Genomic DNA, 23,108 nt, shown 5'->3' on the forward strand with positions numbered 1-23,108 from the left:
ATCTATCTATCTATCTATCTATCTATCTATCTATCTATCTATCTATCTATCTATCTATCTATCTATCTATCTATCTATCTATCTATCTATCTATCTATCTATCTATCTATCTATATGATTTGGAATGCATATATTTCATTTGTATTCTGTGTCTACAACAATCTGTGTAAATATAGAATAACAAAGGAAATGCAAGGCATGAAATACTGAACACACGACTAAAACAGAAAATGTTTTCATATGTTACAGAAATAACAACATAATTCCGAGGTGACATGTAGGATATTTGAAGCCCAAATATCCAAGAAACACTTTCACAAAAGTTGTAACAAAACAAGTATGCTTTTATTCAAGAATAAAACCGAAGAAAAACAGTTAAAAGTGTACAATTCATATGTAAACATGCTACTTTTGTGTACCAGACATTTGTCTAAAACTCCTAAAACTCATCTTGCACTTAATTTCCAGTAAAGCAGAAGGTGATTACTTGTAGCCCATATGAAAACCTTTCAAAAGTTTATTAAAAATTAGGAATTTGCACCATGAATGCAATCCAATACATGTTTTTGTTTTTGTAATATGAAGTTGGAAGTACTGTATAACTGTAATAGTACTTAGGATGAAGAATGGTATAGTGCAACCCATGTTAGTGTGGAAAGGTTTTTAAATTTAATGTCCAATATCTTATCATGATCAAATTAGGTTATTTAGTTGATTGTAGGGGTTAAAGTAAGGATATTGTTTTTTTTTTCCATTATGTTTGGTTACAATACCTAGATATTAATTTCAATCTAACTATCACACATATGTGATTCATTTTACTTCACCTTTTCTGGTGAGGGTCATGATGGCGGCATGTACTAGCTCCTTCTGGGAAATTCCCAGACACTCCCAGGTCATTGAGAAATACAGCCCATCTAGCATGTCCTGGGTTTGACCCTGGGTCCTCCTCAAAGGGGCTGTACCCAACACACCTTCCTTGCAAAGTGCCCCAGGGCCTTAACTATGTGCCTAAACTACCTCAAATGGCCTTTCTTAAGATGATGAAGCAGCGGTTCCGCTCAATCAGATGACCTGCAAGAAAGGGACAGAACGAAGAATACTAAACTTTGGTAAAGGAAAACATTATACCGTTTATTACAGATGTTTGTATTTTTGTTAAAAAAAGATTGATCTTACTCTATATACACATCTTAAGATGGTGTTGTTCAAATATGGAAAATTCTTGCTTTCCCTGTCATTGTTGTTTTCAAACACTTGTGTGAGTCAGTTTCTGAACTCTGCAAAGATACCAGGTGAGGGGAATACTGTGTAATGAGATATAAGCCCTCTCTAAATCTTGTACTCTTACTGCTTCAGTAAATCCTGAAGATCAGTGGCCCAAAATACATATAGAGACTTAACCATAATCGTAAAGGTGGCACAAATATTAAAGTCCCTAATGCAGAAATCAAAGGCATGCTGAAAGTTTTTAAATATTGTTTTGAATACCAGAGAGTGGTAATATGTTGTGAGACATTGAACCTAAACGAAACTGATGCTGAAAATGAAACACCTTTATTATATAGAATGTTACTTATTTTAGATCTCAAAAATGTTGGTAGAACTAAAAATAGCACTACTGCTGCATTGCATTTTCATCTTGCAAAGAAAAAATACACTCTACGAGACTGTAAATGTGTCCCTATAGCAAACACTTCACTTTTATTTTACTTCTATTTTTATTTTTATGTTAAGTAGTTGAAATATTCCACTGCAGATATGGTATTCTTAAACTGCTAAAATTAACCCATAATAAAATACAGGGTATGGATTTATGTTAACACCTTCTCACTAAGACATTACATAATGTAAACAGAAGCAGTGTATTCACAATTAGCTGATCTACAGGGTGCCAAAATAAGACTGGGAAATGTAAAAGCAGTATTGTGTTCTGAAGATTTTATTAATTAGCTTTGCTATATAATACAGTACATAAAAATTTCTGCTGTCTGATTGGTTGAAACCTGTCACAATTTAGTTATAAATAAATTTGCAGGCTGAATGATTTTTCAATACAATATGAACCAAGAGTGTGCAATTATGTAGATAACTACCATCTATTTACAGCGCAGCTGTCAGAGTTCATTACAATAGGGCTTTTCAGGTGGCACCGTTCACTGTACCTGTTTTTGCCCCACAGGGTTTTGTACACTTTGCAGTGTAACCAGTGATATAAACTATTTACTTGCCACTGGGTATGGAAGTAATTTTCACCCACTATAATGTTGTAGTTACTTGAGGGAAAATAATAAATAACAGATAAATAAAGGCACTGAAACTCTTGACAATGAAAGCACTTGATCGTGCATCCCTTCTACCATGTAGCAAATAGCTGTATCTTTGATTGGAAAGACAAGACCGTATTGTTCTGAAAGGCATGGCTCCTCTTCACGGTGTTTTCAAACAGTCCTCATTAAAGAAAAAAGTTGTGCTTCAAGCCATTGTCAAAACCATTTTATACAGTACCTTGCCATGTAATCTTTTTGATCTTCCTCTAGGTAGCTACTTAGAAAAGTAAATACATTGCCCTCCAATAAATATTGTCTAATTTAGGATGACACATGTTTAACCTTAAAACCTCAGTTTATGACAATTACAATACACTTCAAAATACAATATATATAAAGATACAGCAAAATGTTTTTTCTTTGCAATTTTAACCAGATGATAAAGCATTGAATTTGCTCATTTAATAAATAAACAAAGCTATCTGGTTTTTGTAATAATTCTATAAAAATACATGATAGTAATAGCAAAAAAATATATAAATATTAATCAGAAAAACTGTTTTGCCACCATCATGCTTCAGATATTATATCATTCATTTTCTGATGATGCATGTTCAATCTTTCACTTGAATCTGTACTTACCAAGAGCACTTTTACTTATGAGTCCAGGAATATACTGCAATATATGCAAAAATATTTGTGTATGTATTTGTTATGGCCACTTGGGGGCACCCCAAACCCTTGACACAATTACAATAGGTGCACTTCCAGGTTAAAATGACGTCTTTTACTAAACAAATTACCTTATTGCAAGGTTTCATTAATGGCTCATTCTTCTTCCATAAAGTAACAATTATTCGTATTCTTTTTCTTCTCTTTAAATCCTTAACACCTCCCAGGTCAGCCTTGCCCGACTCTCACTCCCAAGTGGAGGGCTTTCTATTAACTCCTGACCCAGTATTACTTCCGGTATTCCATCAGTTGCCTGTCCGTGTCTAGTCAATATCCAACTTTTCCCCCTGGTGGCCTCCACGGAAACTGACAGGGCAGCTCCTTGGGGCCACAAATACCATGCTGCCCTGCAGGCAACCATATTGGGGCTCACCAGATGGGATGCTGCCAACCAGTGTACAGGGGAATGTTCTGCTCAGAGGAAGCAGTCACCCACTGCCCTGTCCTTCTAGTCTCCCATACCAAACCAGGGTGTCCCACGCAAGGCCCTATGTAATTGCTGCTGCATCATCTTTCTGTGCCCACATCCTGGTGTGGAAGGGAAATACTGCAGCTCCCTCAGTGACCTTCCTTTACCATGGCCGTCTGGCCAGAAAAGGAAGCAGGGTCCATACTGACTGGGACGCCAGTTTGTCCATCACAATGTATATGTTTATATATGCATAAATATTGCTTCTTAGATCCACTTTAAAGAAAGTTAGATTCATGGGGTCCGGAACCCTTTCTAGTAACACTAGAACGTAATACAGAAGACAGCCCTGGATAGGGAGCCAGCTGATCACGTAGCCCACACACACACACACACACTGTCATATTCATACTCCAGCCAGTTTCAAATTTGAAACTATCCTGTCCTGCACATCTTTAAGGATGTAGGGGGATTACTAATGGTATTGCTGGAGAATGTGATTTAATTTTTCCTGTGTTAAAAGCACATCCCATTGAAAAACAAGTGTAAGCACTGAATTTCTTGGTCTCCAGAACCCACCAAACAGTGTTAAAATAGCTTTTGAGACTAAGAATTAGTTTAAAATAATTAAAAAGTAAACATCAGGTCATGACAAGTATAATTTCACAACTTCATTGTTTCCTGCTATACAATATTATATGGTGCCATGCTATTGAATGGTTTGGAGACAAAATATTATAAAATTATGTTATTTTAAATATTCCTATTTAAAACTTAAAAAGTACAAAGTAGACAGAGAACATCATCCACTGTTACAATAAATTCACCTTTGTAATTGTTTCTCGCTCCAATCATATGGTTATCATCAATTATGAAGGAATTTTTTGTATTGTTTTATTAGAAGAAAACACATTTCATGTTTGAACAGTACACTGAATAAGTGACAAAGTAAAAAAAATATGTAGATGCGAAGAGAAATTTCTCATTTCATACCACATACTCCCTCTGATAGCTAAAACAAAGAGCTACCTGTCGTTATTTGAATTTTAGCTGGATTACATGCTGAAGCTATACTGAAAAAGCCACAGCAGAGTGTTACTTTCTCTGGTGCCAAACTGAAATATGGGATGAATAAGTGTTCATTTATTTCCAAGATGCTGAAATAGAATAAGTTTTCTAAAAGGGGTTATTGTGATGTGACACACTAACACAACCACACAGGACAGAAATATCTGTTATAGGTTTGGTGGGAAACAAGAGAAAGATTTTACAGCTAAAACTGTGCCAGATACACCAGTTCAGCTGTGAGAGTTAACTGAAAAAAAAATGTTTTTGTGTTACATCTCTTAATTTTAAACGTTCTTTCAACCAAAGGTGAAGTCTCAGGAGGCTTTCTCCCTGTGGGTGTCTTGCCTGCACTCACACCGTGTGTTCAGGAAGAATGATCCAGCTCGACTTCATAATGGGGTATTTCAGGCTATGCCTGATGCATTAAACTACAGCAAGCCCCACCGAGCAACGGTGAGATACATTTAAAATATATATATATATATATATATATATATATATATATATATATATAAAATCATAATAAAAACACTGCAGTTTTTATGGTGCATCAGAGATGCAGCACTCTAGTTGGTTTTTTTTTTGCAGCTGCAACAAGGAAGTGCCCCAAACCATAGCTCATGTTCAGTTGACGTGCACATTGTGGATGGCAAGGTGTCAGCCTGGTTACAGCAGACAAGTGACATGCAGACTTGTTCCATTGGTAATGTGTTTTTGTTGTTACATCTAAATGAGTTTCAAAATTACATGAGTTAAGAAGGTCTTATCTATTCAATTAAGGTACAGTGTATTTTTCAAAGTGTAACTTTAGCAAGCTGTCTTAAAATCTTGCTTGAATAGGGTTTTCAGAAGATTGATGACTTTATCCAGTGTAAGAGGCTGGTCTTACTTAACACCCAAAATCAGATTTCTGCATCCATTTCTTTCCAGAACTGTCTAAGTGTCAGGCAGACCTGAATGAACTATCCCGCTTACTGCAGGACTTGGATATGCTGCATCGAGTGTCTTCAGCACCAGTCATCTGCAATAATCAGGTGAAGCTCCTGGCTGACAAGATGAAATGGCAATGAGCCAGAGATGCATTATCTTTCTTTAGCTCCCTTCATACTGTCAATCCAACCCAGACAGTAACTCTTCGCAATCCAAATGTAGCTGTCAGAGTTGAAAAAGGGTGATTTTAGAGGTAATGTAACACACTTTCTTGTGGGAGCTGACTCAAGTGAATATGAGAAATAAAGACATTTAAAAATATCAAATAAAAAAAGTCACAAAATAAAAGAGTTATATTTTAAATTTGTTCTTCATTTAGTTATGAAATGTATGAATAATACATTCCACCTGGTTAACATTTTTTAGAGCCTGTGCATGTGTTTTTTTATTGCTAAATCAAACGAATGAACCTAAAATGGGCTGAAACAAAGGCAAGCGTACAGCCCTCGGGCATCTAATGGCATTTCCATTAAGGAACTGACAACATATTCCATATTACTGCAGAAAGATGATTATACATCAAACTTTCTGTAACTTTGCAAATTATTAGCTTTGTCAAAATGTTGGAATGAAATTGAAATGTACTACATATATATCACAGACTCTTTAATACTTTTCTATACTTACATGAAGTTGTTCACTGGCAGAATGCCTAAAATTAATTATTTTTAATTCTTCCCAGAACTCTTCAAGTGACAGACCCAAAAAAGAAAAGCGTACGTCAAAGATTTGGTGTGCCAAGAACTTGACAAAGGAAGGCACTGTGGCAGCCATGGGAAATGCGGTAAGGGGAAGCCTCATGGCATTCCTCAACATTTGTTTATGAAACTTATCAGTTTTTAAAATTTTTAGTCAATAGAATAAAACTCTAAACATGTTATACTTTCATAGTGGTGCTCATTCGAATTAGCAGTAATCACATTTTTTAAGCATTTAGCAGCATATGTGTTGTTACTAAATGCTTCAGTGCCTTTTACTTTACCTTGGTGTTTCTCTGTAGCATATTAACTTGCACAGAAGAATAGCAAATAGAAGAATGTGACAAACAATATAAATGGACAAAATATGAGGGTAAATTAAAAAGTAAAACCAATTTCAAAATTATGTGGTAACTGCAATTGATAGAAGCTGATACAATACAGCACATTTGCGATGGCTCATAGGTAGTTGGAACACACGCAGTGCAGTGCTTTGCCATTAGTGTAGATGAGGCCAAGGACAAGTTAACATGGACGCTCTGCTGCGGGATTACACCACTGTTAAACTATGCACCATAGTGAGATTTCTTTGGGCAGAGGGAGTAAAACCTGCCTCATTATTTTCCATTGTACTGCAGGCAGGAGTTGTAAATCAAGGAATATACAGTAAACTAAACTCAGTTTCTCTTGTTTTCCCCCCTTTTAATTGCAGCAAAATGTAATATAGGTGACCTGAATATTTTTTTAATCATACATTATCGTTTTACAGAATATATGTCAATTCAGCTGTCAAGTAAGTGCGGAATGTGTGTGAATCTCTGTGTTGGCAAAGGTATCTACACAGGTATTGTTGACAATGGAACAACTCTTTAACACTAGAATTACCAAAGCCTACAAAAAACTCATAATCCCAGCCCACCTTAAATTTGTTTGTACCTCTCAGTCAGCGTCTTTTGTGTTATAAATGTGTTGATAAGCACAAGCAGCAAGCAGCCTGCTATCCCATCCCCCCACCAACGCAGAAAGGCCTGAAAGTTCACTCAGCTCGAGTCTGTTTACCTGTGTGTGAGTTGCTTAGAGTTGTATAGGGTTAATAATATATCGTTATTTGGAATACATGCATTTCATGTGTGTTCTGTGTCTACAACAATATATGTAAACACTTCATTAAAACAGAAACATTTTTCATGTTTTAGTAATAATTGACAAAATGTAGACATGAAGTGTATAATGTATAAAGCCTGAAGTCCAAACATCACAAAAGGTACAAGTATAACAAAACAAGTGCAGTTTTATTCAAGAATATGACTGCAGAAAATGAATCCGTGTTAGGGTGCGTCATCGACACGCCTTTTATACAACCGCTTTGGTAGCGCAACGGTAAGAACTGCTGACTAGTAATCAAAATGTCGCTGGTTTGACCCTGGATGCCTCTGTTTTGAGAAGTGAGCTGCTCTTATTCTTACTGTTATAGAATAAAAACTTAAATTTGATTTGAGTCTGCAATAGCTGGTATAAATTTATGGTACTTGTAAAGGTTAGCGTTTTTTTTATTCTGTTCAGTTTTATTCTCCCATCATGCTTACACTCCCCCTAGTCTGACACTGCTGTTTTCACATAAAGATGTGCTATAACAGAAGTGAACTCAGATGATAATGAAGGTTCTACATCGGAGAAAAAGTGCACGTCACACTTTTGCCATCGCTGTACTTTGTATATAAAAGCCAGATCGAATGTTAGTTACCTATTTACCTTGATTTATTTACTTATTTTCCTACAGCATAAAGTCACAAGTAGACTGCAGAGCTTCCTGTGTTTGATCGACAGGGGCATGCCCAAAAAATACTTGTGTAATGCCACGAAAAGTGCATGCTGACACTTCAGTTCTCAAGCAGTGGTACGAGAATGCAGTCAGACTTCTTTTTTGGGCAAATACACCGTCCAGATCTAAACACTAGCGTGGAGAGTCACTCGCGTACTGAAGAGTCTATAGCTGCAGGTGGAAGCTGCCGTCGTACTTTTGCTGTCGCTGTACTTTGTATATAAAAGCCAGATCGAATGTTATTTATCTATTTACCTTGATGTATTTACTTATCTTCCTTCATCGTAAAGTCACAAGTAGTCTGCAGAGCTTCCTATCTTAGATCGACATGGGCATGCTCACAAAGTACAGCGACTTTGTTGATTTGTAAATTTGCAGATGACCCCAAACTGGGAAGGATAAAGTACATTGACCTGTCAACAAAAACAGTTAAGAATGACCTACCCAATATTCAAAACTAAACAAATGCTTGTAAAATGAAGTTTAACGTAGATACATGCAGTAGACTATATGTATGTAAAAGAAACCCTACTCACATCTACAGCAGGTATTCACAGAAAAGGTAAATTGAATGTTAACAGTTTTTTCATCAAGACAGGTGAATATGAATCAAAGGGTAATTTGTTCAATCCTCTCGAATGTTCTAGGATGCTGTATTTGGTGTACCCTATAAAGGGAATATTTGAATACTACATCATGCTAGAATGTCTGCGAAGAGGCGAGACCAAGTGAATCACTGGTCTAAAGGGCGTTTCTTACTTTGTTTATGGGTTAGGAGAACTGAATCAAATTAGTGTTGTACAGAGGAGGCCGCAAGAGGGCTAATTCAACTGTTCAGAATCATCAGAGGGATTGGTAACGTTTTTTTAATAGTTAATTGTTGGAAGACACTGATAAATGTTAAGGGGAGGATTTTTGAAATTGAAATGAAATTTCTTCATGTTTGTAAAATTTCTTTTTTTCAAATGTTCCAAAACACCAAGCATATTAAAGGAGACTTAAAGCTCTCTCTTAAAATTCTCTTTCAGGGCATCTCTTCTCGGTGGCATGCCTCAGTACCTAGCTTGCCAGACTGCATAGGTTCTGAGCAGCATCCTAGTGCCTTCACCCTACCGGCAGACTTTTCACAGCTCCAAAGGGACTTTTGCTGCCTTGCACAGAAAGGTAAGGGAACAATGCTACCCCATCTAATGCTAGATATAAATAAATATACATATAAAATGAGAGGCTGGACTTGAGAGTACGGTGCACTTTGTGTTGATAAATACTTCATGTAGAGTTATTGCTATTCAAGTCTTGTCCAAGTCTCTTAAATGTATTGTTTCCCTCCAGTTCACACTTCTTTGAAAAGTGCCTTTGACTCCTTATCCTTGGAGAAAGAGAGACTGCAGAAGATTTGGCAGGATCCTCATCTCCGCCCTTCTCCTATTATGCACACAGCAAACTTTCGTAATACTCTCTCTGAGGTAAAGGATTTAGAGGGTCTTATGATGAGAAAATAGGACTGACGAGTCTGGCAGATGGTATAAAGTGACCAATTTAAGGATAGATACAATAACTTTAAACATTATTTAACTAAACCAAAGGTGCATAGAGTGAAAGGATGTAGTCCAAACTTAAAAGAGGTGTCATATTGGTTGTACAGATCCTTCTGCTTGAGGGTTTACAATTCAAACTTACTCTGCTTTTCTGTATAGATGTCAGCACAAAATATGGATCTACAGGACCAACTGACCAGGATTCACTCCCTTTCTGTATCTTCAGACTCCACTGCTGATTCTTTTGTGTCTCTGAACCAAGAGGAGGTACTGTATGTAGAAATGGACAGATTTCTGTTTGTTAAATTGCTTAGTTCAGCTTAAAGCCGAGACATGTCCTGTACTTTGACTGGGATAAAAATACAGTTACCCAGGAAAGATTCCTCTCTGTGGTAACAAGTCATAAAGATAAAAACACAAATAAAATACTTCTAAAAACTGATTTGTCTTTTCAGGGAGCCTTGTTGCTCTGCTTGCCTTTTAAGCTATAAGAAATAATTTCTGTTTGGCTCTGTTCTTTTCCACAGCAGGTCTCCCCTTGTGGAAGTGGACAGGTTTTAAAGCATCAGTTGTCCATTGGCAGCTCTGTTTCACTTTCAGACTCACACGCTGAATATTTTGATGCATGTGAGGTTATTCTGTGTGGTAGTTCCTCTGAAAATGAGGGATCAGATGCAGATTCCTGTGCCAGTGATATAACAAATAGCAACTCAGAGGAGCACCTGGAGAACTTCAGCAAAGGTATATTTGGCCTAGTTCGGCTTTTGGAACAAAATATGTGTTAAAAATTCGCTGATGTTATCTACACAGTTTTTCTCATTACAGCACCCATTACCTGTGTAACATCTGCACTTAGCAGCAATTCTGGGAATATGCCAAAATCACAAGAAGGTCCTGGCCGTCGCACATGTCTCCCTGCACCAGGCCCGAATACAAGCAATATCAGCTTGTGGAATATAATGCGCAACAACATAGGGAAAGATTTGTCTCGTGTCTCCATGCCAGTTCAACTGAATGAGCCAATGAACACTCTACAGAAGCTGTGTGAAGAGCTGGAATACTCAGAGGTTCTAGATAGAGCTAACCAGACCCAGGACCCCTTTGAGAGGATGGTATGACTCTGTAATGCCTCACTGTTAAAGTTTTCACTTCCTTCTTCTTGCAAATGATATTCCTTAATCACTTTTATTTAGGTTATTGAATTACAAATTGGCATGCATTATGCTAAAGATGCTGATTGTGCTGAATAGCTTTTGGTTCTTGCCTGGCATGATGTGTCACATACGTTGTATCCTATATTTCTAACCAATTTATGACTTTGTTTCAGGTGTATATTGCTGCATTTGCAATCTCAGCATATGCTTCTGCATTTCATCGTTCAGGGAGTAAACCCTTCAACCCTGTCCTAGGTGAAACCTACGAGTGTGAACGACTGGATAAAGGTTTCAGGTTCATCAGTGAACAGGTAGATAGTCTAGCAGAGGTGTGAAAGTCAATGAAAAGACTGATTAGACAGCTTATGTTTGATGTTACTCAACTTCCATTTTGCCTGTTTCTTCTGGTTTTGGACAAGTGTTTCATGTGCTATGGAGTTGCTGGTAAAATTAAATATCATCGAAAACCTTTTAGAAGAATCTTTTATAGGTTTTCATTCTTTTTCCTTTTTATGACTGTCTTGCTTAATTGATTACTTCAAGATTTTGCTGTAAAAGAAGGTGTTTTATATTTCCACAGGTGAGCCATCATCCTCCCATCTCAGTTTGTCATGCAGAATCTGATAACTTTATTTTCTGGCAAGGTAAAACACTTACTATTCTGTTGAAGTCTACTGTATGGACTGTTAAATAATTTTCTGCATGTGTTGTTCTTCCTCATTGTATTTGTGTTTTTCTGTCTTTTGGAACCATTGAGTTTACTGTAAAAAGAGGTTTCCTTATACCATTGTTTCACAAGAATAACATTAATGCTGATTTTTAGAGTTGCGGCCATGGTTGAGTTTTGACTACAAAATTAATTACCTGATTTAGCACAGAGTGTAGTTAGAGGATCATCAGAGAATTATAATCTTAGGTTTCAAAATACACTAGAAGAATAAAATTACACTTTGCATTCTGAGATTTCTTTTTACAAGGTGGTTAAGCAGCACATACTGAGGAAGTGTGGGAAGAAAAAAATGCCTATTATTGCAAAAAAAAAAAAAAAAAAGTTTAAAAAGGGAACCCTGCAAATCTACAGTACAAAATCCAAAGCTGAATAGTTAATGTGTATGCCCATAGTGAATACCTACAATAACATGAAGAAGTCCATACAACCATTATGCATTAATTGAATGGAATAAATTATTTTTGCCCTCCCTTTCAAAGATCCAAGAGTACAGTAGGAAAGGGATCTCTCACTCAACATCTCAGAAAAGGAGTGGAAGGTAGCAATGCACAGAATTCACTCGAGCTCCATATGCATAAAGCATAGAATTATTCACTCAAAATTATATATCGAGCGCATCTGTCTCGTTTAAAATTGTTCAAAATGTTTCCAGGGCAAGATCCAACCTGCAAACGCTGCAATCAAGTTCCGGCCTCACTGGGCCACATGTTGTGGGTCTGCCCCAAATTAACATCATTCTGGACCCAAATCTTTAAATGCCTTTCAGACAGCCTTGGTGTCACAATCCCTCCTAACCCACTAACAGTTGTGTTTGGTGTACTTCCAGTGGGGCTTAAAGTGGAGAAGGACAAAGAAACTGTAATTGCCTTTACTACACTATTGGCGCGTAGACTTATCTTGCTCAACTGGAAGAATCCTAACCCTCCTGTTCTAAGTCAGTGGGTAACTGACTATTTGAAACTGGAAAAAATCAAATTCACGCTCAGAAGATCTGTACAAAACTTTTTCAAAACCTGGCAGGATCTAATCAATAACATTTTAGAATAAGCACTTATATTGAGGAAGCAGGTTCTCTCCCCTCTTTTACTCCATTTATCTTTATTCATTTAATAATTTATGTATTTACTTATTTTTACTAGCTTAAAGTTTTACTCTGCTGGCCTAGCTCTCTTTCTCAGGGGTGGGGGTTGATTTGTTTCAAACCTATTTTTGTAAAATGTGAGTTGTTTGTATGGAATGTTATTTGATTTTAATAAAATCAAAAATAAATAAATACATTCTTTTGGGCATATAAAGTGGAAAAGTGTAAACCACTAAATATACACATTTAAAAACATGTTATGTAATGATGGGGAAATAAAATAGTGGACCTATCAGTGCTCTTTAAAGAACAGTTCTGTGATTATATATTAAAAAGAGAAAAGTTTCCTTTAGAAATGGTTCAACTCTATGAGCCAACTTAGAAAAGCAAACAAGATAAAAGCCATAAATGGAATTTTTCTTTAAACAAGAATTTTTCATTTCTTTGCTATATCAATTTTTTGTCTATTTGTGTGTGAACTGTTTTACCTTGTATTTTTACTAAAGCTTTTAGAAACAAAGATATTTTGTCTCTGGAATCATTTCAACATGTCAAGCTATTGCCAGAATCTCAAGAAGTGTACTAAAGCTGCAGAACATTGATAGTTTGGGTAAACGCAGCTACAATTTTTTGTCAGACGGAAATAGGAGTTAGTGAGGGAATCGTGAGAAATAGAGAATAGTGGTGAAACACATCGAGTGGAAAAAAAAAAGTAATGAAAGTGGAAAAGACTAGGCTGCTAGGAGAGGAGAAATTCATTTGGAGATTTAAGTGGAACTAAGAAATATTGTGTAGAGTAGACATGAATGTCTGAAGCTGTAGGCAGTATTTTTGAGTTATAATATGAGTCAGGGCCTGGCTGAAATATAGGTCTTATTGTTGACTGGGTTTATGGTCTAAGCTCTCATAAATAAGCTCATAATCATAAATGTTTTACAGATGTAAGGTGGAAAAATAAGTTTTGGGGAAAGTCAATGGAGATTGTGCCAATCGGAATGGTGAATGTTACTCTCAAAAAGTAAGTGTGAGTTGTAACTATTGTTTTTACTAGCATAACCCAGTTCCTACAGCAGATGCATATTGTATAGTTCATGAGTCCTTTGAGTACCCCAAGGTTTCTTCTTTTAGAATCGTCAACAGTTTCCTGGGCTTCCAGCATACCCCACCCCCTTTTGTTTTTCTTCTCTCTGTCCATCTAGCAATAAACTATGTTATCAAATTGGACTTTGTCTTTTATGTTTTTAACCATTAGAGATTTGCAAAGCATGCATTCTTACCATTTTCTCTTTCATTTTTCTTTTACTACTTGTAAAATACACTTAATACACATAAGCTACACTTATGTATGAAAATGTGCTATATAAATAAATTATGCCTTTTAATCATGTAAACATTCATCCTCAAAAAATGTATCTTGTAGATTTGGGGACCATTATGAGTGGAACAAAGTGACATCATGCATTCACAACATCTTAAGCACACAGAGATGGATCGAGCACTATGGAGAGGTGATTATTCGGAATACCAAGAGCAGCATTTGCCACTGCAAAATCACCTTTTGCAAGGTCAGCACCGGAACTTGAGCCTGTAAAACTTTGTTGTCTGTTAGCTCATATACTATTTTTGCTAGATGATGTAAGCAAACTGCATTTAACTTCATGAAAGTCTCTTACCTATTTGCCTGGTCGTGTGTAACTTTTAATTTTTAAGTCATTTTATCCACAGTCAAAATACTGGAGTTCCAACATGAATGAAGTTCAAGGTGCTGTTTTGGATGAATCTGGCAATGTCATACACCGACTCGGTGGACGCTGGCATGAAGGTCTTTACTGTGGCAGCCCACCCAAAACTCACTGCATTTGGAAACCAAGTAAGGAGGAGAGAACACTTTGCTGAATACTGTAGTCTGATGGAGGAATTCTGCTTCACTCCACTAAAGGTGGATGAGGTTGAACATAAGAGTGTCTTTTTTTTTTTTTTTACTGAGGCTATGCTGGGAATTTTAAAATATACTATTAATAAATGTACTTCTTTATTTTCTAATTTCCTCCTATTTGGTTGTTTTTGTATATATTTTGTACCATCCTTTCTATAATTATTTACCTGTTCCATGCTCAACAGTTTTGATTTACAGTAACAGGCTCTTCCCACTTTCTTTTCATGTAATAATTCTGCAGATGCAATGCCTGTGGACTTTGACCGTTACTATGGTTTCACAAAGTTTGCCCTGGAGCTGAACGAGATAACCCCAGAGCTCAAGACACTGTTACCCCCTACAGACACAAGGCTACGGCCGGATCAAAGGTCTGTCAACCTTGAAAGGTGTAAAAACAAGGTCTTCATTAAAGTCATGAAAGTGCATTAGATTATTTACATCCACACAGACTGAGATGCACAAAAAGTGCAAAAGAGTACTAATCCAAATGGACCATATGCTTTCTTAACTATACAATATTGCTTTGTATTAATAAGCATAGTAGTAGCAATTACACTTCATTTCCAACAGATGGCTCTAGTGATCTGTGTTTTTCCCTTTGTTAAGCTGTCACAGATCTACAAAACACATCATTTATTAAAGATAATTTTTTGTTAAAAGTGACACATTAATTGATGACACATAATTGTTTTCTCTCCTGAACTTACCATTCTTTAAAACACTACAACAAAACCATGTGACAGTTCAGTGACTTTCGAGGATGGCTGTGTTTACCTCAGTTTTTTGCACCGGTGTCTGTATGAATTACTTTTTTCTGGTTTTCCTTTCCCCTCACTAAGTTGAGTATGTCAGACAAATTAGTGATTTTAAACAGGCTCAGTATGAGTTAGTGTGGATGTGTGCATGAGCATGTGGCTTGTCCAGGGTAAGCTTTGACACCTTGTAAGTGGATTAAACAGGACTGGCCACAGATAAATGAGTAGGCAATCTAATGACTGAGATGCTCTGAGGTATTGATGGTTAGTTAAGACCATTACTGTTTCTCACAGGTACTTGGAAGAGGGCAACTTAGAGGCAGCAGAGACACATAAACATCGAGTAGAGCAGCTCCAAAGGGAGAGGCGCCAGATTTTGGAAGAGAACGGTATTCTTCACCAGCCACGTTTTTTCACGTGAGTTCCACCTTTGTGCATGGCACATGTTCAAATTGTAATAACTGCACACTTCTTAGAAAGATTTGCATTTCTGTAAACCACATGTACTCTTTTTTTTAGCTTTTGGACAAGCTGTCCTGTTTACTCAGAGAGAGAATAATGTGTAAAAACAAAAGTGCCAAAACTAATACTGTACAATATTAGCAAATTAAAAATTAAAACTAGCCTCATAAGGACTATTTTGACTTCGAAAATAATGCAGAAAATAAGCTGATAGAATGCTCTGTCAGGATCCCTGGGGGATATCAAGTCAAACTAACTTCCTCATCACTATGTTTTTTAATTTTGTCACTTTTGTTTAAAATAAGGTTTCTAGTTTTTTAGTAGAATGTAGTTGCTATGCTTGTATTTATGAAATGCTATTTGCTGAATGACAATAAAGAGAAATATTTATTACTTGTTGGGATAAAAAGTTTCTAGCCTTTCATTTATGTTAATGTTGTTGGTTTTTTTTTTTCTTAACATGTTTATTATATTCCTTCACATTTTATATCCCCTACAGGAGAACAGTTGATGCAAGTGGTAAAGAGATCTGGTTCAGCAATGGAACATATTGGAAGCAAAGAAAAGACCCAGGTTTCCACAAAATGGACGATGCTGTCTTATGGTGATGGAAATGTAGCCAAGATAAATGAACTCCTAGCAATACACTCCATGCCAACCAGTCTGGTACTGGTAAAGGAATATACTATTGGTGCATAATGAAATGGATTATATCTTGGTGTTCAAAAATAATTATAACAATGATGAATTTAGCTTTTATCATGCATTATGTGAATGAAATTATGGAGCCTCCGTATTTCTGTCTGGCCTGTAGCAATGTATCTCATGTCTAAAGTCAAGGAATTTTCAGTAAAAAGGCTGAATGAAATCCTTTAAATATCAACAGGCCCTGTCAATACTAACTTGTCTTAAATGCGTCATTTGTTTCATGGTTTTAAGTTATTGTTACACACAACAACTAGACATATATTAATAATGTCATTTGACAACATATATTTAATTAAAAAACTTGAAAACCATTCTTATACTTGTCTTTTCTTGATGCAATTGAATGCAATGATGGGGGAGTTAGTATCAAAACCTAAGCAGATATTACAGTGTGTGTTTAACTCTAGAATGGTAAGCTTTGTGCTTCAAGGGCCCCAGTATGTTTGTGCTACTTGAACTCTAGTTAGCTAATCTACTATTGCCTTTTCCTTCTTTCCCATTAACAGTAAATGACTTACTTGAGACTTGTTGCACATACGTGTCTTTCAGCTACAAAAATGACCAAGACACTAATTACGGTCACCATCATAGTGCAGAGTATTTCTTTGTGATCCTCTTAAATGCATCATATCTGCTTAATATTCAAGGCACTTAATGAAGCCCCCTCCTGTCCCCCTGAAATTGTTTTCATTGGTAACCTGATCTAGCCTGTTTATTTGGCTTTTGTAGCTTTTCTATAGTGCTGCCAGTTTTTAGTCTGGAACTTTGTTGAGTCCGAACCTAATCCTGTCATTGCTTAGTGTACCATTTTACCAGGTTTGATTCTTAAATCTTATTGTACCGTTCTACTGAGTAAAGTCTCCTTTTGCAGATGTACTTCAGGAATACTGCAGTTTCAGCTTTTTGACAGCGGAGAATGTGAATTCTGTATTCTGGGTTTTGGACAGTTTTATCTTTAACCTCAACTTAAGATTTAGTGACTGAGACTTCAGAGACAGTAAAGCGACTTCTAGAATCCAGAAGCTGAATTTTTACAAATCCACTGTATCTATAACCAGATCTTCAGCTGAGAAGTATAGTTGGCTCACTAACTGTCACTCCTTGCTCTCTGCATCCACTTGCATGGTTCCTTACTTCTTTACTTGAAGAGGGATGAGATAGATGAGCACTTGTAGTTGCTCTTTGCACTTGGTGTGACAGGGGAAGGCTATTTTAACATTGGTGTTTGTGTATTAAAAAGCCACACTAAACACACAGAATTCTTCAGTCATTTAATATAAAAAAAAAACACAGTACACTTTCCAACATTACAAATGAAGCGTTAAATAAATAATCCTTCTGGTTTTTAATTAAAAATCATGGGAGCACATTACATTTTTTCTGTAACATTTTAATATGTGCTTAAAATCATATAAAAATTAAAAATATTTCCTTATCATGTTAAACTATAGCCAAGTAAAATGTCCTCTTTCTTTGCATTGTCACTTTCTATTTTGGGGTGGCAGTTTGCCACACAAAAGTTCCCCCAATCTTCAATGGCCTCATAGCCCAAAAATCCAAAACAATCTGAATGAGCACCAGAACACAAAGCTTTGTGGTAGCAGCTGCTAGGATTTTTTAATTATATGCATTTACTTGACTTTTTCTTCCCCATGAGTATTCTAAATATGTTACAGTGTACAACTTACTGGGAGTCCATGTTGATTGAACAATGTGCCTCTAGAAGTGCACACACCTCTTCAGACATCCCAAATACAGCTTACCAGGGAGACGATTTAAGAAGCATGAATCTTGGAGACATTGTGTCAGCAGTGCAGAAAGGCTTTTGACAGCTGTGGAATACCCCTTTCAGGTAAATAGAATACTTTTTAAAATTATTTATGAAAAATCAGTATTTGCCTTAAAGTTACTGTAGCTCTCTGTTTTTAACACTCGGGTAATTAAAATATTTTACTTGCAACTGGTTAGCGTTTGATAACTGTGGGATTAATTTGTACTGCCAAAGTAAACAGATGGCTATCTTGGTTTTCAAACACAAATTTAGGGGAGTGGGTGTTCTGAATCTTCATTACACAGCACTTGAGACTCTTGAGTTGTGTACCACCACTTTGTAGGGTTCAGTCAACAGCGGGCATGTCATTTATAGAAGCTGCACGGCAGTCCCATTAATAAAAGGAATTCATACAAATTATGCTGCCAGTGTGTATGTACAGTAGCCCAGTGCTGTCAGTGTATAAAGAAAAAAGAGCAGTTGGGTATCTCTGCCACTAGCACAGCACCTTGTGGCCACCTTCTGCTAAATAAGCAGAAGAAATTTACTGCTCGGGGAGGCAGATTTTTAAGTGCTGTGAAACGGAAAAAAAGACACCCTTTGCAATGATCTTCTTTTCTGCTCAGTTATCAGGGTAGGGGCATGTGATGGTTAGGTATGAATACATTTTATTAGTTTGACTAATGCACCATGGAAATTGTATTTATTATTCTTGCTCTTTATAAGCTACTGCAGTAGAAATATTTTTGTTTGATCCTGTCTTGCTATTGTGGCATTTTCTAGTCAGATAGTTAGCAAAAGATCTGCAGTATCACCCACAGATGGTCACAGACTTGGGCTTGTATACTTGCCCACATCCCCCTTTTCTAAAGCGTTTTGTCCTACAGTTTCTTTTTATCTTAACTTGAAACTTGTACACATTAGAGGCTCTTTTTTCATAGTTGCCAGTAGAAGAAAGTTCACTTTGAATATTACGTCTGCCCACATGGTTTAGTACACTATTTGCTTCAGCGGCTGCTAGAGAGCGTGCCTCTTCGGTTTTACAAAAGGCATTTTAAGTTTATGTTTGGTGTCTTATCCAGGGTTGCTTTCTTGCACCCAGTGCAGCCAAAAAGGCTCCCTGTTGTAACCTAAACGTGGATTGTCTGGGTTCAGGATTTGATGGTAAGAAAGCAAAATTGTAATGTTTCTGTTTTTGGCCCAGATAAAAACCCCCTTGTGTCCCTCTCCAACTCATTTGTTTGTATTGTCATGTATGCCTAAATGTTTGTTTAATGTTCTGTGCCCACTAGACTAAAAAAAATGTAACTGCAGCACATCTGACCCCACTGCATTGACCATCAGGATTGTTAAGGATGAGTTTTTTGTGTTGAATGTCAAGAGTTAACTTGCATGATGGGATAAAGATTAAAAAATTTGTACAAGTCTTCAAAGAGAAATATTGGACTACCCAAAAAGCTTTGTGTGCTGGTCCAGCGCACTAAATCACAATGTCATAGATATACCATTCTCCTTCTTAAATTCTAGGGAACTAATGAAAATATTGAACATTTTTCCAGTCTAACAAGGCAGTGGCTGTGCATTGTTTCCTTTTTTTTTTTTATATGGCTTTTGTATGGCTTCTTTTGAGAGCTAGTAGTACAGTATTTAACATATGTCAAGTTCCAGACTTTCTGTTTAACATTAATTACATTATCGTATTCACAGTTTATGAGAAAAAAATATACAGGTCATCACTTCATGTACAACATTTACACAGAATATGTTCAATCTAAAATTGTCATGCAGAACCCGGCTCATGTTATCGCCCACTGTTGTTTAACAGATTATTATGTTTCCATAATGAGGGCATCTGGAGAAACATTCCTGTCTTATCCCTGTAGGAATATTGGTGCCCTTGTGGAAATATTTTCACTCCTAAGAAATAGCACATTGTTCAAAAGAAGTGACATAAGGAAGACTCGTTCTTGTTCTTATTGGAGAGTTGAGTGATAATTTTTGGCTGTTTGGGGGAAAGGACATAATAAATGGAATTAAGGAGGTCATCTGTAGGAGCACCAGGGATGCCCTGGGGTATTCATACAATTTTAAATATAATATTTAGAACATTAAACCTTTATCTGCTGTCGGTTGTAAGAGATTCAAGTTCCTTCAATATGCACTTGTTATTCCAAGCAAAGTACATGATGTCGGGCCACCACAAGCTTTGTAAACGAATGAATGAGGTAAAGGATCAAGTCATGTGGTTATAGACAAACACGCTGTGTGTTGGCTCAGTTTTTCCATAGGTCATAGTGGCTAGTATAACCCCCATTGTTAGGGTACTGTTCTTTCTGTAGCCTAGCCTCTTTTTTCTTTTAAAGTGAATATTAAGTATTCTCACAATTGTAGATTGCTATGAAGCAAATGTGTACCAGTTAGCCTAGCGCTCCTGGGTAAACTTCTTATAGTAAAAAGGTCTTACCAGATACAGTAAAAGTGACTTGCAGGTGACCATGACATTTAAAAAAAAAACCCTGAGTGAAATCGGGGCTGTAAGACCCAAACCTGGAGTCCAGCCCTGAAGTGGTGGTGTCATCGGTCACTCATGAACCATGGCCAAGCTCAGCCTGAAATGAGAACACAGAGCCCCTACCACTTGCATAATAAAAGGTGGTGGAGTGAGTAGCGGTGCCAATTGGGGGATTAGCACTCAACCGACATGGAAAAGCTAGAATCTTTTACACGAAAAAGACAAGCCTGGTCTGTTCTGCTCTTTGACACCATAATCCTCACATGATACGAGTGGAATGAATAAACTGGTAGATAGATGGACAATGCAGTTAAGACTATTATGCACTAGAAAGTACTTTAGTACAACTTCACCAGACCAAAATCTGTTGTTCGAACTCTTAAAATTAGATTTCAAAATGATCTCGGAGAAAGCACTCACTGTTAGATCCCTTTTTAGGAGGGGAGTTTTGTTTGTCATGTTTGCACAGAAATTACTTCAGTAAGAAGACACATTCTTGACTTTTTCTTTATCTCAGAAGTTAACTTCACACTCAAGTGTGTGTCTGTTACTTAAAATATCAATGATGTTTGAGAATTTGGAGGAGCGTTTTGAAGCCCATGGCATATCTCTGAAGTTAATGTACTTTGTTTAATTTTTCATTTCTTACACACACTCAAAGCTAGAAGTGACAGTATAGAGGAAAACAAAGGGTCTGCCCATCACAGGTGCCTGTTGATGAGGTCTGAATACTCACTGGCTCCTTAGTTCCCATAAAACCCATAATAGCCAGCATCACTCCCACTGTCCTTCTCACAATTGTCCCCACTGCGATTGGGTGGAGAGCTCTCGGTGCTGGAGGCATAAGGAGACACGCGCCTCTTTTTGCTCTCTCCTCCCTCAAATAGACCTGAATCCACCGAGTCCACTGACTTCACAGAAGGGGGTTCCAACCAGGGATCATCGCCCCCAGAAATACCTTCCTTGCTTTTGTCCTGAGGCAGTATATGCAAGTTCTGCTCTGGAATTTGAGGATGCAGTCTGGGATCTGCCGTAACGGACCACTTCCAGCCCAAGCCTGACCTGCCTTTGGCATGATGGTGATACTGAGGGCCCCCTCTGCTTGACCCCCAACCACCTGGTGCCACTGACCCAAAAGGATGGTCTGGGTAATACTGTAGAGGATGGTGAGCTGAGGTCTGGATTGGGAACGGCTTGTATGACACAAAGGCATTGCCTGAAAACTCGCTTTCAAATGTGCTGAAGTCCATACGGCTTCTGGGGGCAGGAGGCTGTGTAGGAGAGAAATACCAGTGGCTATGTGCATTGCTGCCCGGCTCTTTGGACTGGTTTAAGTGTGCAGCTCCAGTCTGATCTCGGTTGTAATAACGGCTCTGCGCGTGTGTATTTATGTACTGCTCCGGTAGATATGGCTGAGGGTAACGGCCTCCTGAAATCAGCTGCTGACATCCTGAAGCATTTGTGGGAGAGGGAGTCATCCGGTCATTTTCAGCAGGTGCATACATCCTAAACAGGAAAGGAAACAGCAGGTGAGCAATTTGCCTTACTGGTACATGGCTGGTTGTTTTAAGGAGGCTGAATCAGATACTGGAGAATTCTGATAGCATTAAAAACAGTTTGACCTTTTTCATTTGAGATTGACACTCCAAATAAATTCCCATCATCAGTAATGTCACTAAAATTAAAACTCAACAGTACCCCACCAGTCATTTTTAAGGCCTGCATAAACTCTGCATAAATCGCTCTTACTTGTTTAGGCATATTTCCCCATTATGATTTAAACATAAGGCTTGATCTAATGCTGGCTGACCAGGCTAGAGCTGCAATATACAAGTCATACTGATGGGCATACTGGTAGTTTCACTGGTCATTAGAACTGCCTACAGAACTACACAGTGCACTGGACTTTTGTCATGGTTGCTGAAGCCTGCAATGGTCGTTGGCTGCTATTTGATAAGCACCAGGCTAAAGCTACCTAAAGACTGTCCAGAGTGCACCTTTTTACTTTCTCATATAGGGAAAGTATTGTAGTCATCCAAAGATTCGATGTCGAGATTTTGATGAAGCTCGTCATTTTAGACCTCCCTGACTTTCTCTTATACGAAGTATAGGGAAAGTATTATAATCCTACAAAAATTCAATTTCGAGATTTTGATGATTCTCTACGTTTTAGGCCTCCCTGAGTCAGAAAATACCATCTTTGGAATTACGTGTGTGTGTGTGTGTGCGTGTGCGTGTGTGTGTATGTAAACACGATAACTTGAGTACACTTTCACTTGGGTCAACCAAATTTTGCATACAAGTATTAGGTACAAAACGTAGATTTCTATCAACTTTTGGGTTATTTCCTCTTACCTTTTATTGATGCAGCTGCAGAGTCCAATTTATTCAACTTTACTTTTATTATAATTGTTTAATATATTATTCATTTGATTTGATTTGTTGTTTGATTTTGTTGTCTTTAATGTACAT

General features: G+C 37.2%; 2 protein-coding genes across 5 annotated transcripts in view; one reads left to right on the forward strand and one right to left on the reverse strand.

Annotated features, from left to right (window-relative positions):
• Positions 1-16,664, forward strand: part of osbpl7 (oxysterol binding protein-like 7) — a 55,640-nt gene extending 38,976 nt beyond the window's left edge. For 3 of the 4 annotated variants that reach the window (XM_028819496.2, XM_028819495.2, XM_028819497.2), the window contains exons 6-22: positions 4,786-4,932; positions 5,068-5,182; positions 5,410-5,513; positions 6,152-6,253; positions 9,018-9,153; positions 9,322-9,455; positions 9,687-9,794; positions 10,055-10,268; positions 10,353-10,639; positions 10,855-10,992; positions 11,262-11,325; positions 13,432-13,510; positions 13,913-14,057; positions 14,218-14,362; positions 14,670-14,796; positions 15,478-15,600; positions 16,145-16,664. In XM_028819496.2, coding sequence (XP_028675329.1) covers positions 4,786-4,932; positions 5,068-5,182; positions 5,410-5,513; positions 6,152-6,253; positions 9,018-9,153; positions 9,322-9,455; positions 9,687-9,794; positions 10,055-10,268; positions 10,353-10,639; positions 10,855-10,992; positions 11,262-11,325; positions 13,432-13,510; positions 13,913-14,057; positions 14,218-14,362; positions 14,670-14,796; positions 15,478-15,600; positions 16,145-16,253 — 2,277 coding nt within the window. In that variant the 3' untranslated portion in view covers positions 16,254-16,664. The remainder of the gene's footprint in view (positions 1-4,785; positions 4,933-5,067; positions 5,183-5,409; positions 5,514-6,151; positions 6,254-9,017; positions 9,154-9,321; positions 9,456-9,686; positions 9,795-10,054; positions 10,269-10,352; positions 10,640-10,854; positions 10,993-11,261; positions 11,326-13,431; positions 13,511-13,912; positions 14,058-14,217; positions 14,363-14,669; positions 14,797-15,477; positions 15,601-16,144) is intronic. The other variant, XM_051918771.1, reaches the window with a different exon arrangement.
• Positions 16,665-17,611: 947 nt separating this feature from the next.
• tbx21 (T-box transcription factor 21) overlaps positions 17,612-23,108 on the reverse strand; it is a 91,536-nt gene continuing 86,039 nt past the window's right edge. The window contains exon 6 of the mRNA XM_028819498.2: positions 17,612-22,142. Coding sequence (XP_028675331.1) covers positions 21,380-22,142 — 763 coding nt within the window. The 3' untranslated portion in view covers positions 17,612-21,379. The remainder of the gene's footprint in view (positions 22,143-23,108) is intronic.

Source organism: Erpetoichthys calabaricus, chromosome 14 (genome assembly GCF_900747795.2).
Source record: "Erpetoichthys calabaricus chromosome 14, fErpCal1.3, whole genome shotgun sequence".
Taxonomy (NCBI): Eukaryota; Metazoa; Chordata; class Cladistia; order Polypteriformes; family Polypteridae; genus Erpetoichthys; species Erpetoichthys calabaricus.